This window comes from Pelodiscus sinensis, chromosome 1 (genome assembly GCF_049634645.1).
Source record: "Pelodiscus sinensis isolate JC-2024 chromosome 1, ASM4963464v1, whole genome shotgun sequence".
In the NCBI taxonomy this organism is placed as follows: Eukaryota; Metazoa; Chordata; order Testudines; family Trionychidae; genus Pelodiscus; species Pelodiscus sinensis.
In genome coordinates this window covers 41,831,476-41,845,045 of record NC_134711.1, presented here as the reverse complement: position 1 = coordinate 41,845,045, position 13,570 = coordinate 41,831,476, and the positions used below count along the sequence as shown (strand labels likewise).

Below are 13,570 nucleotides of genomic sequence, written 5' to 3'. Positions count from 1 at the left end.
GCTTCCACTGAAGTTGAGGGCCAGACTCCCATTGACTTCAATGACAATAGAAGCAGTCTGAACATTAGCATAACAAAAAGCAATCAACTTAAACAGAGTAAGTTGTTTTTGGTGTAAACTTGGTTGTTACTTAAAACATCAGATTTCTGCAAAAATCCTTGAAGATTATTAAAGAGCAAGTTGCGGATTTTTTTCACCTTTAAATATTTCTTCCCTCTCAGACCCTGACTTGATAAGCATAAAGAGTGCATTTCACAATTTTGTTACCTTAATATAAACATCTCATTAAGATTCAAGCTAGCAGGGCTACAATATGGCCAGCTATCAAGGCTTTAAACATGACAGCCTACATATTAACAGAAACAAACGACAGAACTATGTAGCACTTTAAAGACTAACACGATGGTTTATTAGGTGATGAGCTTTCGTGGGCCAGACCCACTTCCTCAGATCAATATGTGGAAGAAAATCGGCACAACCATATATACCAAAGTAATACAATCAAAAAAATGAACGCATGTGAAATTGACAAATCAAATTTTAGAACAGAGTGGGGGTGAGGGGGAAAGATAAGTTTCTGTGAGTTAATGACATTAGGGGGTGATAATTGGGGAAGCTATCTTTGTAATGGGTGAGATAATTAGAGTCTTTGTTTAAACCTATACATAAAGAGTCAAATTTAAGCATGAATGACAATTCTGAAGCTTCTCGTTGAAGTCTGGAGTTAAAGTTTCTTTGAAGCAATATGCATGTTTTAAGGTCATTAAGGGAATGATCAGTCTGGCTGAAATGGCAGGCAACAGCTTTCTCTCTGTGAGAGACTTATGTCTGTTTTGTGTGCATTGATTCTTTGGCGCAGTGTCTGAGACATTTGTCCAATGTACATAGCAGATGGACACTTTGGGCACATGATGGCATAAATTATATTTCTGGATGAACAGGAATGTGTGTTCTTGATCTTGTAACTGGCATGGTTAGGTCCAATAATGGTGTCAGCAGAGTAAATATGTGGACAAAGCTGGCACCGGGGTTTGTTGCAAGGGAAAGTTCCAGGGTTGGCATTAGCGTGATATGTCCTGTGGTTGTTGGTAAGAATCATCCTGAGGTTAGCTGGTTAACTATAGGAGCCTATGGGTCTGTCTCCCAGAGCCTCTCGGAGTGTAGTATCCTGTTCCAGTATAGGCTGTAGTTTATTGATAATGCGTTGGACAGGTTTAAGTTGGGGGCTATAGGTGATGACAAGTGGTGTCTTGAAGTAGATGGTTTCTGGGTATTCATTTCAGCTACACCAGACTAACATGGCTGCATCTCTATCACTATTCTAAATATTAACAGGGCTTTGCAAACTTTTTAAAGTAACCCAAATGAACTAACAGGATTTGGGGGGAAAGGCACACCTTTCTTCTGTCAGGACTACATCAGTGGATATATTCTACCTTAATTTAAGCAGGAAAAAAAAAAGACAAATATAGGACATTGTGAATTAGGTAAAACTCCAACGTTCCTAGGAAAAGAATTATTGAGAATTTAGACAATTCTTGATAAGCATAAAGCCAGGAAGCCAGGAAAGGGCAGGAGAGACCTAAAAAACCCCAAACACCCTCAAAAAACAAAAAACAAAAACCCTCTATGCGATATTGCATTTTAGATCTAGCCAGCGATTCCCATTGTTTTTGTCAGTGAGAAACAACAATATCCTATTGTAATACATAACACAGTAGCTAATAACATGTTTGCTATTATCTACATCCTTTAGATCAGAAATGGGCAATAAGCCATCTGCGGGTCAGAAAGTTTGCCAGGGTTAGTCCTTGATAGGCTGCCAAATGTTTTATTTACCTGAGCGTCCACAGATACAGCTGTCCTCAGCTCCATGGTTTGCTGTTCTTGGCCAAAGGGAGCTGTGGGAAGTTGTGGCCTAAACCGCGCTGTTTACTGCAGCTCCCTTTGGCTGGGAAGAGTGAACTGCAGCCAACAGGAACTGCAAACCACTGTACCTGCAGACGCACAGGTAACTAAAGCACTTTGCAGTCCACAACCCACCCCGCTAACCTTGATGAACCACATTTGGCCTGCAGGTGGCTTATTGCCTACCCCTACTTTAGAACTCCTAATGCTGTAATATCATAAATAAACCAATGTTAAATCTTGTTCATCTAAATGGGAATCACAGCAGAACTTACCTTTTCATGGATGGCTCTCCGGTTCGATGGTTGCACTAAGACTTTGTATCCCAAATTTGTTAGCTCTTTCACATGTTTTGGTGCAAGAGGTGCTCTTCTTTCCCAAACACTAATATCTTCCCTCCTGATTGCCAATACAGGTTTATGATGATAATGGCACCTTAAAAGGTGGATCCTGAACTTACCATTTGTGTCTCTGAATGCTCGGAGCATGATAAATACCTGATGGCAACAAAGACAAAGTAGTTAAAGGATAAAAGGCTTGTAAGTGTGCTTAGACGCCATTGTGTTTGTGCGAAACAGTTCCAGTCTCTTTAGAAATCTGCTGTAAAACAGTCACTACAATGATCATAACACCATGAATAACTATCATACTTTTCTGATTAAAAACAAGATTCTCAGATTTCTTGTGCAAGAGAAACCTGAATTTACTTTCATTTCCAAATATAAGTTCTCTACAGTAAAATCACAACGGCAACAGTATGAGAGCATTACAAAGTCTTGTTTTCTCTTCACTTCATCTGGGTTACTTCAGGAAAGGCAAACCACAAGTATTGCTGCATCAAAAGGTTTTTCCTCATGTGCAAGATATATTTGTTTTGCATTTCTGTTGTTGTACTGGAGGCTTAAACAGAAATGCCAATTAGACTGTCACCAATATAAAATACTAAGAGTCAAAGATATATGAACCACCCCATAGGCTGTCTCTTCCATATCACTTGGGGTAGTGATAAGGAAGAGATTAACCCATAAAATGGCAATAAAGTACAGTTAAGGCTGAAACATGACCAATGACAAATGCCTTTGGGCCTGTTCTTTAAAGGTATTTCCATAAGAATGCCTATGCACCCACCTCTTAGTTAAATGTAAATTGGGTGCCTAGGCACTTTTGAAAACCCCACTAGGATCCAGAACCTCAAAAGTTACTTAGGCTTTGTCTACTCTACATTTAAAAGTTTAAAGGGAAGCCACAGCAGCACTTTAAACTGAAATTATAGCCTCAGCACAAGTGCTGGGAGAAAGCTCTCTCAGGGCATGTCTACACTACAGCGCTAATTCGAACTAACTTAGTCAATTCGAACTAACGGATCCAGACTAAAAAACTAGTTCGAATTAGCGTTTTGCTAATTCGAACTAGCATGTCCACATTAAGTGGACACTGAACCGGGGTTAAGGATGGCCGGAAGCAGTGCCGGCAGGGCATCAGATAAGGACTTAGAGCGTGGAGATGCTGCCTCAGGCTAGCCGAGGGCTGTGCTTAAAGGGACCCAACCCCCACCCCAGACAGACAGTTCTCAGGGGTGCCCCGCTTGCAAAGCAGTCCTGGCTTGGAGTGCCCTGAGTGCCCACACTGGGCACATCACAGCACTAGGCCATCAGACCAACTGCACTTGCCGCAGGTTGCCATCTGGGGAGAGGGGGCAATTGGGGGGCTGCAGGAGAGCTCCCACCCCCAGAAGCCCACAGAGCCAGCCCAGTCCTCCCCATCGGGGGCTCATACCCCATTCCTCCCTCACCTCCTTCCACTTACCCTTCCCTAGCTCCCCTTCCTGATGTACAAATTAAAGAAAACGTGTGGTCAAAAATAGAATCTCTCTTTATTGAACAAAACTCGGGGAGACTGGGAAAAGGAGGTGGGATAGGGGAAGAGAGAGGCTGGGAGAGGGGAGGGAAACTAACATGATCAGAGGTTTGGAACAGGTCCCATATGAAGAGAGGCTAAAGAGACTGGGACTTTTCAGTTTAGAAAAGAGGAGACTGAGGGGGGATAGGATAGAGGTCTATAAAAGCATGAGTGGGGTGGAGAGGGTGCATAAAGAAAAGTTCTTCATTAGTTCCCATAATAGAAGGACTAGAGGACACCAAAGGAAAGGAATGGGTAGCAGGCTTCAAACTAATAACAGAAAGTTGTTCTTCACAAAGTAAAGAGTCAACCTGTGGAACTCCTTGCTGCAGGAGGCTGTGAAGGCTAGAACTAGAACAGAGTTTAAAGAGAAGTGAGATAAAGTGATGGAGGTTGGGTCCATGGAGTGGTATTAGCCAGGGGGTAGGAGTGGAGTCCCTGCCCAAAGTTTGTGGAAGGCTGGAGAGGGATGGCACGAGAAAATGGCTTGGTCACTGTCTTCGGTCCATCCCCTCCAGGGTCCCTAGGGTTGGCCACTGTCAGCAGATAGGCTACTGGGCTAGATGGACCTTTGGTCTGACCCAGTACGGCCATTCTAAGCTCAGGGCTCAGGGTCGGGGGTCTCAGTGGACCACCTTGATTTTCATGCACACCTGTTCCTGGGTGGCCAGGCTGGCAGCTCTCCTGCCCTAGACGGCCACTTTCCTGTGCCTAGTGCGGAGGTCAAGGACGAGGTCCACGATGTCTGCACTAGCCCAGGAAGGTGCCCGCCTCTTGCGGTCCCGGGCAAGCCTCCAGCCTGGTCCCGGGAAGAGGGGGAGGGCTGGGGGGCATCGGGTGACTGGCTCAATCTGTGCCAGGTGCAGGGTCTGCTAGCTGGGTGCTGGCAGGCTTGCACCTGGCACAGGCACCGTAGCCAGCCCGTGCCCCTTTAAGGGATCCGGGGCCGGGAGGGGGGCAATAGAGTTTCCCTGGTGTTGGCCAGAGTGGCTACCAGGGAAAGCTGGGAAGGGCTAGCCTCCCACTAGTTCGAATTAAGGGGCTACACACCACTTAATTCGAACTAGTAAGTTCGAACTAGGCTTAGTCCTCGTACAATGAGGTTTTCCTAGTTCGAACTAAGTGCTCCGCTAGTTCGAATTAAGTTCGAACTAGCGGAGCGCTAGTGTAGCGCCTATCAAAATTAATTCGAACTAACATCTGTTAGTTCGAACTAACTTTGTAGTGTAGACATACCCTCAGTGTTTCCCAATCGGTGCTCTGCGGAACCCTAGGGTTCCGCGGAGCACAACAAAGGGTTCTGCGAGGAGCCGGCGCTCCCCCGTCCCCTCTGAAAAAGAGAGAGAGAGAGCCGGCTAGCCAGCAGAGGCATGGGTGGCGAGTTTTGTGGTGCCCACGCTCCAGCAACATTTGGAGCTGGAGCGGGTCCCAACCCCCCCGCACGCGTCCTCCCAGCCCGGCCCCAGAGCATCTCTCCCCCGTCCCGTCCCGTCCCAGCCGTGCGCAACCTTCCCTGAGCTCCCCCTGGCTGGCTGCTGCTGCCCTGAGCAGCACGCTCAAACCAGCGGGTGGAGAGACGCCCGGACATGACGTAACGTCACAGCCCAGGATTTTAAACTTGCTGGGCGCTGTGATGCGCCGCATGGCTGAGTTGTGGGTTCGAAGTCCAGGGACAGAGCACAGACTCCGGCCCCACAAAGTGGAAGGCAGAAGGTACGGGAGAGGGAGAGGGAGAGGGAAGAGAAGAGAAGGGGCTTGTGCAGAGGGAAAGGGGAAAGGCTGGGAGAGGAAGGTGCTTGTGCAGAGGCGGAGGGGAAGGGGAAGGCACCAAAGGGACAGGGGTGCAGGAGAGACAAATGGCAGGGGGCTAAGCACAGACAATGAGGAAAAGGGCAGGAGGGGAGGTGTCAGTGGGAGGGGGACAGGGTGATGCTGGGAGGAGAGAGGGTAAGGGCACTGGGGGCTAGAAGGGTGAGGGGAGGTGCTGGGAGAAGGCTTGAAAGAAGGGGTGGGCATGAGGAAGGTTGGGATGGAGCAAGTCATGTGTGAGGGCACAGGGGCATGAGGGGAATGGGGGCAGAGGGTGGTGAGGGGCGGGCATCAGGGAAAAATGCAGCAAAGGGGGCAGAGGCAGTGAGGGAAGGGTGAGGCACCAGGAGGGTGCAGGGCTAAGGGGAGGTGCAGGTGCCAGGGGATTCTGGGGATGAAGCAGAAGGGCAGACACCTGCAGTGGAGGGACCACCATCAGAGGAGAGACGCAGAGCAGTTTTGTAGAGGGAGGTGTTAGGAGAGGGGATGAGGAGGGGTAGCTCACATGATCAGAGCGGGGCTACTGGATAAGTGGACACAGGGAGGAGAGAAGGGCTGGTGGAGGGGGGCAGGTTGCAGGAGGGCTGAGGACAGTGAGAAGGGCAGGAGTCAGGACAGCAGAGGAGGGTGAGGAGTGGAGGGGCAGCAGGCACCAGGGGAGCTGACATGGCAGGAGAGGGAAAAGGTAGAGGTTTAAAAATATTTATTAATAACTTGGGTGGCACATCCAAACAAGCCATATGAACTCAATACTGGTGCACAACACAAAATTCATTTTGCTCATGTGAGGAAACTCTTAGGCTATGTCTACACTGGTTGTTTCTTGTGCAAGAATATCTTGTGCAAGTGTTCTTGTGCAAGAACACATCCACTCTTCCATGTACGAGCTGTGCTTTTGCACAAGAGCATCTATGGCAGTGTGGACACTCTCTTGCCCAAGAAAGTGCTGATGGCCATTTTAGCCTTAGGGCTTTCTTGCTCAAGAAATTCATGTTGCCTGTCTACACTGGCCTCTTGCGCAAGAATAGTTGCTCAAAAGGGCTTATTCCTGAGTGGGAGCATCATAGTTCTTGCAGAAGAAGCCCTGATTTCATACATGAGAACGTTAGTGTACTTGCGCAAGAACACACGGCCAGTGTAGACAGGCAGCAAATTTTTGCGCAAGAGCGGCCGCTTTGGCACAAGATCGTGTCAGTGTAGACACAGCCAAGGGGAGGGAGGAAGGCAGAGGCAGGAAATCAGCACTGGCTCAGCATGTCTACATGGTTTGGTGGAAGGTGCAGGGAAACTGGGCTCAGCTGTGCTGTGGGGGTGACATGCAGGGAACCAGTGCAAAGCTCAGCTGGGCTGAGGTGGATGGGGGAGGGCATACAGAACAGACAGGTAGCTCAGCTGGGCTGTGAGGGGCTGCAGGGAACTGGTGCTGCACTCCCTTGGATTGTGAGGGATGGTTTTGGGGGAAGTGCAGGGAACCTGCAGGGGTGGGCAGCTTAGTTCGGTTGCAGGGGACAGAGGTGCAAAGAAACCTAGTGGGGAAGGAGGGGGCACCAGGATACCTGAAATGACCTCCTCTGGTCCAAAAATTCCTCATCTGGGACCAGTCAGGTCTAGAAGGTGACTACCTAAGTCCGCTCCTCGCACCCTCCCTCGTAGCCAGACACCCTACATCCAGCCTGCTTCAGCACCTTACCGTAACCCAGACCTTGTCCCCTTCCGCCCCCAGCTCCCTCCCAGATCCTGCACCCCATCCCTATCCCGCTCCTTTGCAGCCCTGCCATCCACCCTAGCACCGCCCTGGCCCCAGCACCTTGCCTCACACCCCAGGACTCAGCACCGCCCCGGCCCCAGCCCTGGCCCCGGCCCCAGCACCCTGCCATCCACGCTAGCACCCAGCAGCACCCTGTTCCTTGTCCCAGCACCCTGCCAGTCACCCTAGCGCCCAGCAGGACCATGTCCCCGACCCTAGCACCCTGCCACCTGCCTGTCCCAGCACCTTGCCCCAGCACCCTGCCACCTGGGCCAGCATCCTTCCACCCAGCAGCACCCTCTCTCCAGCCCCAGCACCCACTAGCACTCTGTCCCCTACCCCCACCAGCACATTTGGGACCACATTAGTGAGGCTTGGGGGTTTTTGGAGGGTTTTTTTTTTTTGTTTTTTTGCATCTCACTTGTGTGGCCCCAACTGACTTTTCTGTGGGTCAGTGACCTTTGACTCAAAACAGGTTCCTCACCCCTCTCATATATAAAGACAATGCTAAAACCTTTTGAGTTTGACATAATATTTTATCTAAAAATGAAGCCAGGCCAACAAGCCCCCAAGTGGGACCAAACCCCCATTTCACTGCAGCATCATAACACTCCTGCACCACCTGACCCCAAATCTAAGCCTATCATACACTGGAAACCCCGTCCTGAGCCTCTTACATCCCCACACTCCTGCATCCCCACATCCTCAGTCTTCTGCCACAACATTCCTCCACCATCCACACATCACAAATCTGTGTCCTGAGCCCATCATACTCACAAACTCCCTGTCCTGAGTCCCTCACATATCCAGCCCAAACTCCTGCACCCTCACATGCACAAGCCCTGGCTTGTTTAGCACCCCAACCTTCTACCTGAGCCCAACACTCCCCAGCCTGGAGCCCCCTCCCCGAGCCAACAGCCCCTTCTCCTGCATCCAAATTCCCTCCCAGAGCTTGTACTTCTCACCCCTTCCCACACCCAAATCCCTCATTCTCACCCCACACCTCACTCTCACTAGGTTGAGACAGGTATAAGGGCTGGGGATAGCAAGTGATGGAGAGGAGGGGAACAGAGTGGATGAGGCCTCACAGAAGGGAGATGGGGGGGGGGGTGTCTTGGGGAAGGAATGTGATTTTCATGAATTGGTGGGTCCCTCTCTCCTCCCCCGCCTCCTACCTTTTTTTTTTTTTTTTTTTTTTTGCTTGACAAGCCTAGGAGTTCCTTGAAATTCTGAAAAGGGTTCCTCGGGCAAATAAAATTGGGAAACACTGCTCTACATAAACCACCTCCACAAAAGGAGTAGCTAACAGCGCTGGGAGCACGGAACCTGGCTCATATTGGCACTTCAGTGGTACTATAACTTGCTACATTGCAGTCAAGGGAGGTGGGCTTTTTCACACCCCTGTGCCTGAAAGTTACAGCACTGTGACCTGTCAGTGTAGACTTAGCCTCTGATGTCTGAATACCTTTGAGGATATCCATCTAAGTGCCTGTCTGCATTTAAACATCTTTGAAAAATCTAGCTCTTTTGCCCCAGTTTTGCAAAAACCTAAGCATATGATGACCCTTTAATTCAGAGGGACTGCTCATTAATTTCAAGATAGGAATGTCTAATCTTTGCAAGATCAGGGCTATTGTGAAAAATATATCATAAAGCATTCTACCATGTCAGAGGAAACTGCTTTGAAATTCAAGGTAATTAGATCTTTTAATTCTCACTTACATTTTTCCACAGCACCCTCCTATGAACAGAATGCCCGTAAACACACTCCTTTCTGCTGAAGAGCAGCTGACTAGCTAAGGTTGTGTGTGCTTGCTTAGGTAGGTTTGGGGAGAGAAGAGTCAGCATATACATGTACTGTGCTTTCTATTTTTGACATTTGGTTTATTAAGGGGACACTGTCACCTTACACTTGACCTGAAAACAAGATTTTATAAAACCCAAGACCAAAAGCAAACATTGTGGAAACTTGCCAGTTCCAGTAAAAATGGAACCTTTTAAACAAACATACCCAGAAGTCTCTGAAATCCAAATACTTCCAAAGTAAGTCTTAAAGTGAAACTGACTTCACAGATTTTCATTACTCTTGCAGAAAGAAGTACACAGGGCATATAAAGAGTGGCAAGGTGGATTTTTTTTAATCTTACTTATAATTACTATAAATAATGCAGATACTATTATATTTACAATATATGATTTTTAAATGGACAGCAACCCTTTGAGGTATGCTGAATATATGGTTATGCCTTTGCTAGAGCCACCAACTGACATTAGCACGAGTTTAACTTTTTTAAATTATTATTTAAAGCATCTAGTTTTGAAATTAATCTCATACATCAATATCTGCCTGAATTCTCCTGGCAATTTCTGATTTTTTTTTCCGGCTACACCTTACTTTCTAAGAATAGATACCTAGACTGGGAATTCATTTCAGTACAAAGTGAAGATGCCGGGAGAAATATTTTCTCCCATCTCCTTCAGTTATTAACTATTACTTGGACCAACAGCAGATGGAAGGTTTTTATCCGCTCGCCGCCAGGAGGATTTCAATGGCGACTTTCAGATTCACACACACCTTTGCCAGGGGTCACGAACAGAGCCTTCCTAAAAGACAGGGGCGATCCAAGCTGGTTTCCTTTGCAGTTAGCGGCCCAAAGAGAAGACATCGCTAACTGAAAAGCAGCAGGCTCGCTGCAGGGAATCACAGCCAGCGACGACCGTGGCTACAGTATTGCCAAAAGGAAGGGGGCACATTTGCCCTCAGGAGCTCAGCAGTGCCTAGGGGACGGGCGGGAGCTGCAGGGCAGGCTGTTGCGCCGACTCTGAGACAGAGACAGTCCCAGCGCGAGCAGCTGATGCCCAGGATCCTGCAGAGCCACGGAACGCAGGGGCGACTCCCACGGCCCAGCCGCTGTCCTGCACTGCCCCGGCCGGGAAGCCCCTGCCCGGGTGGGAAGGAAGGGAGCAGCCTCCAGGATGGAGCCAGGAAAAGCAGCCCCACGCGGACTGGGGTCACCCGAGAGCCTAGGCCCCGCGGGGGAGGCCTGCTGCAGGACACCCCCTCGTCCCCGGAAGATCTGCCCAGGGCTCATCTGCCTCCCACCGGCCGCTCCCCCCAGCCCACGCGGGACCCACCTGGCAGCGGAGCGGGGGTTGCGCGGGGAGAACGCAGCCGCCGGCGCTGGGATTGCGCAAAGGAGCCTGCAGCTGCCCAGACAGGCTATTAACAGAATTTGGGGAAACAAGGGGATGCCGCCCCCGCCGGCGGCCAATCAAGCGTGACTCCGGGGTACAACCTCCCCTTTCCGCCAATCGCATCAGACCTCCTGGCGTGACGGCATCGGCGACGTATGGTCCTTCCCATACGCATCCCCGGCGAGCCTCTCCGGGCGGGGGAGGGGCCCTGGCGCTCTAGTGGCGCAGGAGCCTAAGGTCCCCGCAAGCAGAGGGCTGGCAGCACCCTGCAGTGCTGCTGAGATCAGCTGATCGCGTCCAAACCCGATAGCCCGGGGGGGGAGGGATGGAGAGAGCCGAGCCCCCTTTCCCAGAAACGGCTCAGGGGCATCTGGAATATCTGCGTCACTGGGACAGAGAAGACGGGGATTTGGAAGACTAGAAACACATGAATAAAATGGGTGTCAACACTGTATTTTCACATACATTACACGGTAATGGGGATGGGCAAGAGAGACAGGCCGCTGAACCGATCAACCTCCCCTGCTCCCTCTGAGAGGGCTGCCAGATACTTTCCCAAAAAAATCCAGAACATGGCTGAGTTTAAAAAAAAAAAGACCTGGGGACCAAACTTGTTGAGAAAAAAAAGTCACTGCACAATTACCAATCTGACCAGCACAAACTGGACATCTGGCAACCCTACCCTCTGAAAAACATCCTACCCTCTCCTCCCAAAATCCAAGCTCTCTAATTTGCCCTTTTCCCCACCCACTTCACTCTCTACACAAGATTAGTAATATGGGGAAACAACACACAAGTTAGATTCAAATATCAGTGTTTACTAACCACATACAAATACACAGACCTACCTAGGGTGTACATTGTTAATAGTGACAGAAAGTAATAATTAAACAAGGGTTGTAGTGGATTTCCCATCAGTGGCATTTTTTAAGAAATGAACACCCAATCTTGCTTTAAAGATAAGCTCTGGGAATTATATGGTGGTGTTCAATGGCCTGTGTTATACAGAAAGTTGGATGAGATTATCAGAATGGGCTTTTCTGGCAATGGAATCTCTGACTCTGTGATAGGGGTGAGCAAAGTTTTTGTCCTGAGAGCCACATTGGGTTTGGAAATTGTATGGAGGGCTGGGTAAGGAAGGCTAAAGGAGGTTCCTTCCCAAACAGCCAGGCATGGCTCAGCCCCCATCCAACCACCTGCTCCCCGCCCCCTGACAACCTCCCAGGACCCTCTGCCTCCTATCCTCCCCGCTGCTCCCTACAACTGACCATCCCTAGGATTCTCCACCCACACCCCTGGCATACCTGTTCCTTATCCAAACCCCCTGCACCTCATTCTCTGATCCCCTATGGAACCCTCCACCACCTGTTCAACCCCCCTGATCCCTTCTCCCTGACTATGCTTCCCAGAGCACCAGGTGGAGCTGCAGCCCCACTGCTTGGAGCATTGGGGCTGGCAGAGCAGCAACCACACCACATGGGCACTGCAGGAGCTTGGGTTGTGGGGGATAGAAGGGCAGTAGGGCAGGAGCTGAAGGCTAGCTGCCCATATACACAGAACTGCCAAGGAGCTGGTCTGGTTCCTCCCAGCAAGGCAGTTCTAACTCAGTCCCTGATGGGAGCTCGGTAGCCAAACTGAAGGGTCTGATGAGATGGATGTGGCCCGTAGGCCACAGTTTGCCCTCCTCTGCTTTATGGGCTGATCTACAATAAGGATGTAAAATCCCGTTTAATCAGTTAACTGCTTAAAATGGGGTGGAGGGTGCTCCAATGGGCTACAGCTACCTGCAGTGGGCTGCTTTAGCCAGACTGGGGGCCCTCCATAGGCGAGGGCTCCTCTGGCTGGGCTGGGGGCTTGTTGCAGGTGAGGGGGATGGCTCCAGTCCAGCCAGGCCACCGGTTAACCCATAACTGGTAAGCATCACCTGATAAGGGTGAATTTTACTGGTTAACCATTAACATCCCTAATTTGCACTGAAAACTCAACATCGGCATTGCTACAACTCTCTAGGGCAGTGGTCCCCAATGTGGCGCCTGTGGGTGCCATGGCGCCCGCCAGGGTATTTATGTGCGTCCACCTAGTGACCAGGGACGACCCAAGCCACTCTTGCGCCCCGGGCCCCAGGCACCCAGCGCATTCACGGCCCCCACCCTGGGCATGCAGCATATGCACTGTGCAGCCCCCGGGTACGTGGCGCATGCACGGCCCTGCCCTGGGCGCACGGCAGCCCCAGAAGATTGGGGACCACTTCTCTAGGGTGTGAAAAAGTCACACCCAGGAAAAATGTAGCTATGTCCACCCAACCCTGGTGTAGTCAGTGGTATGTCAACTAAAGAATTCGTCCATCAACCTAGCTACCATCTCTTGGAGAGGTGAAACTCCTTCAATTGTAGTATGTGCCTGCACTGACCTGCTGCAGCGTTGCCACTATAGTGTTCTAAGTGTAGACCCAATGAAAAATTAAGGCCTGATCATGGTCTATCCTACACAGGTCTATCCTACACAGGTAATACAGCTTGCATTGACCTAATTTATGCCAGTGTCTTCACTACAGCCTTGCACTTGCTGATGTAAGTGACCTTCTATCTATACCAACATAATAACTCCACAGTTTAGGTTGGTGCAGTGTCTGTATAGGCATGAGCTATTGGCTGTCTTGTCAATTTCCTGGCAGGGTTAGGGATACACAAGAAAGCTGTGTCGCTAGAGGCCAGCAGCCACAACTCTCCTGGAGAGCTGGGTGGCTGGACCTAGCTCCTAGCTGGAAGCTAGGGTGAAAATGGACCTCACTCCCAGCTAGGCGTCAGGGTGAGAAGCATAGGCAGCCGGACCCCACTCCCAACAGGGGTCAAAAGACTGGTTGGCTGAACCCCACTTCCACCTAGAAGCCAAGATGAGAAGCCTGAGCCATTTCCCTCACTCCAACCCCCCCCCCCCTCCAAAACAATGGTTGTCTTGTCAATTTCATGGCTCCAGCGAGGAGTAGACAAGGGCAGCTAAGAATCTGGGGCA

At 50.0% G+C, this 13,570-nt stretch overlaps 1 protein-coding gene across 2 annotated transcripts in view; it reads right to left on the bottom strand.

The window, feature by feature from the left end:
• Nucleotides 1-10,696, bottom strand: part of AASS (aminoadipate-semialdehyde synthase) — a 58,847-nt gene extending 48,151 nt beyond the window's left edge. For both annotated transcript variants that reach the window (XM_075928816.1, XM_006122575.4), the window contains exons 1-2: nt 10,499-10,696; nt 2,184-2,405 (exon numbers count right to left, since the gene is read on the bottom strand). In XM_075928816.1, the coding sequence (XP_075784931.1) occupies nt 2,184-2,405; nt 10,499-10,681 (405 nt within the window). In that variant the 5' untranslated portion in view covers nt 10,682-10,696. The remainder of the gene's footprint in view (nt 1-2,183; nt 2,406-10,498) is intronic.
• Between the last annotated feature and the right edge of the window lie 2,874 nt (nt 10,697-13,570).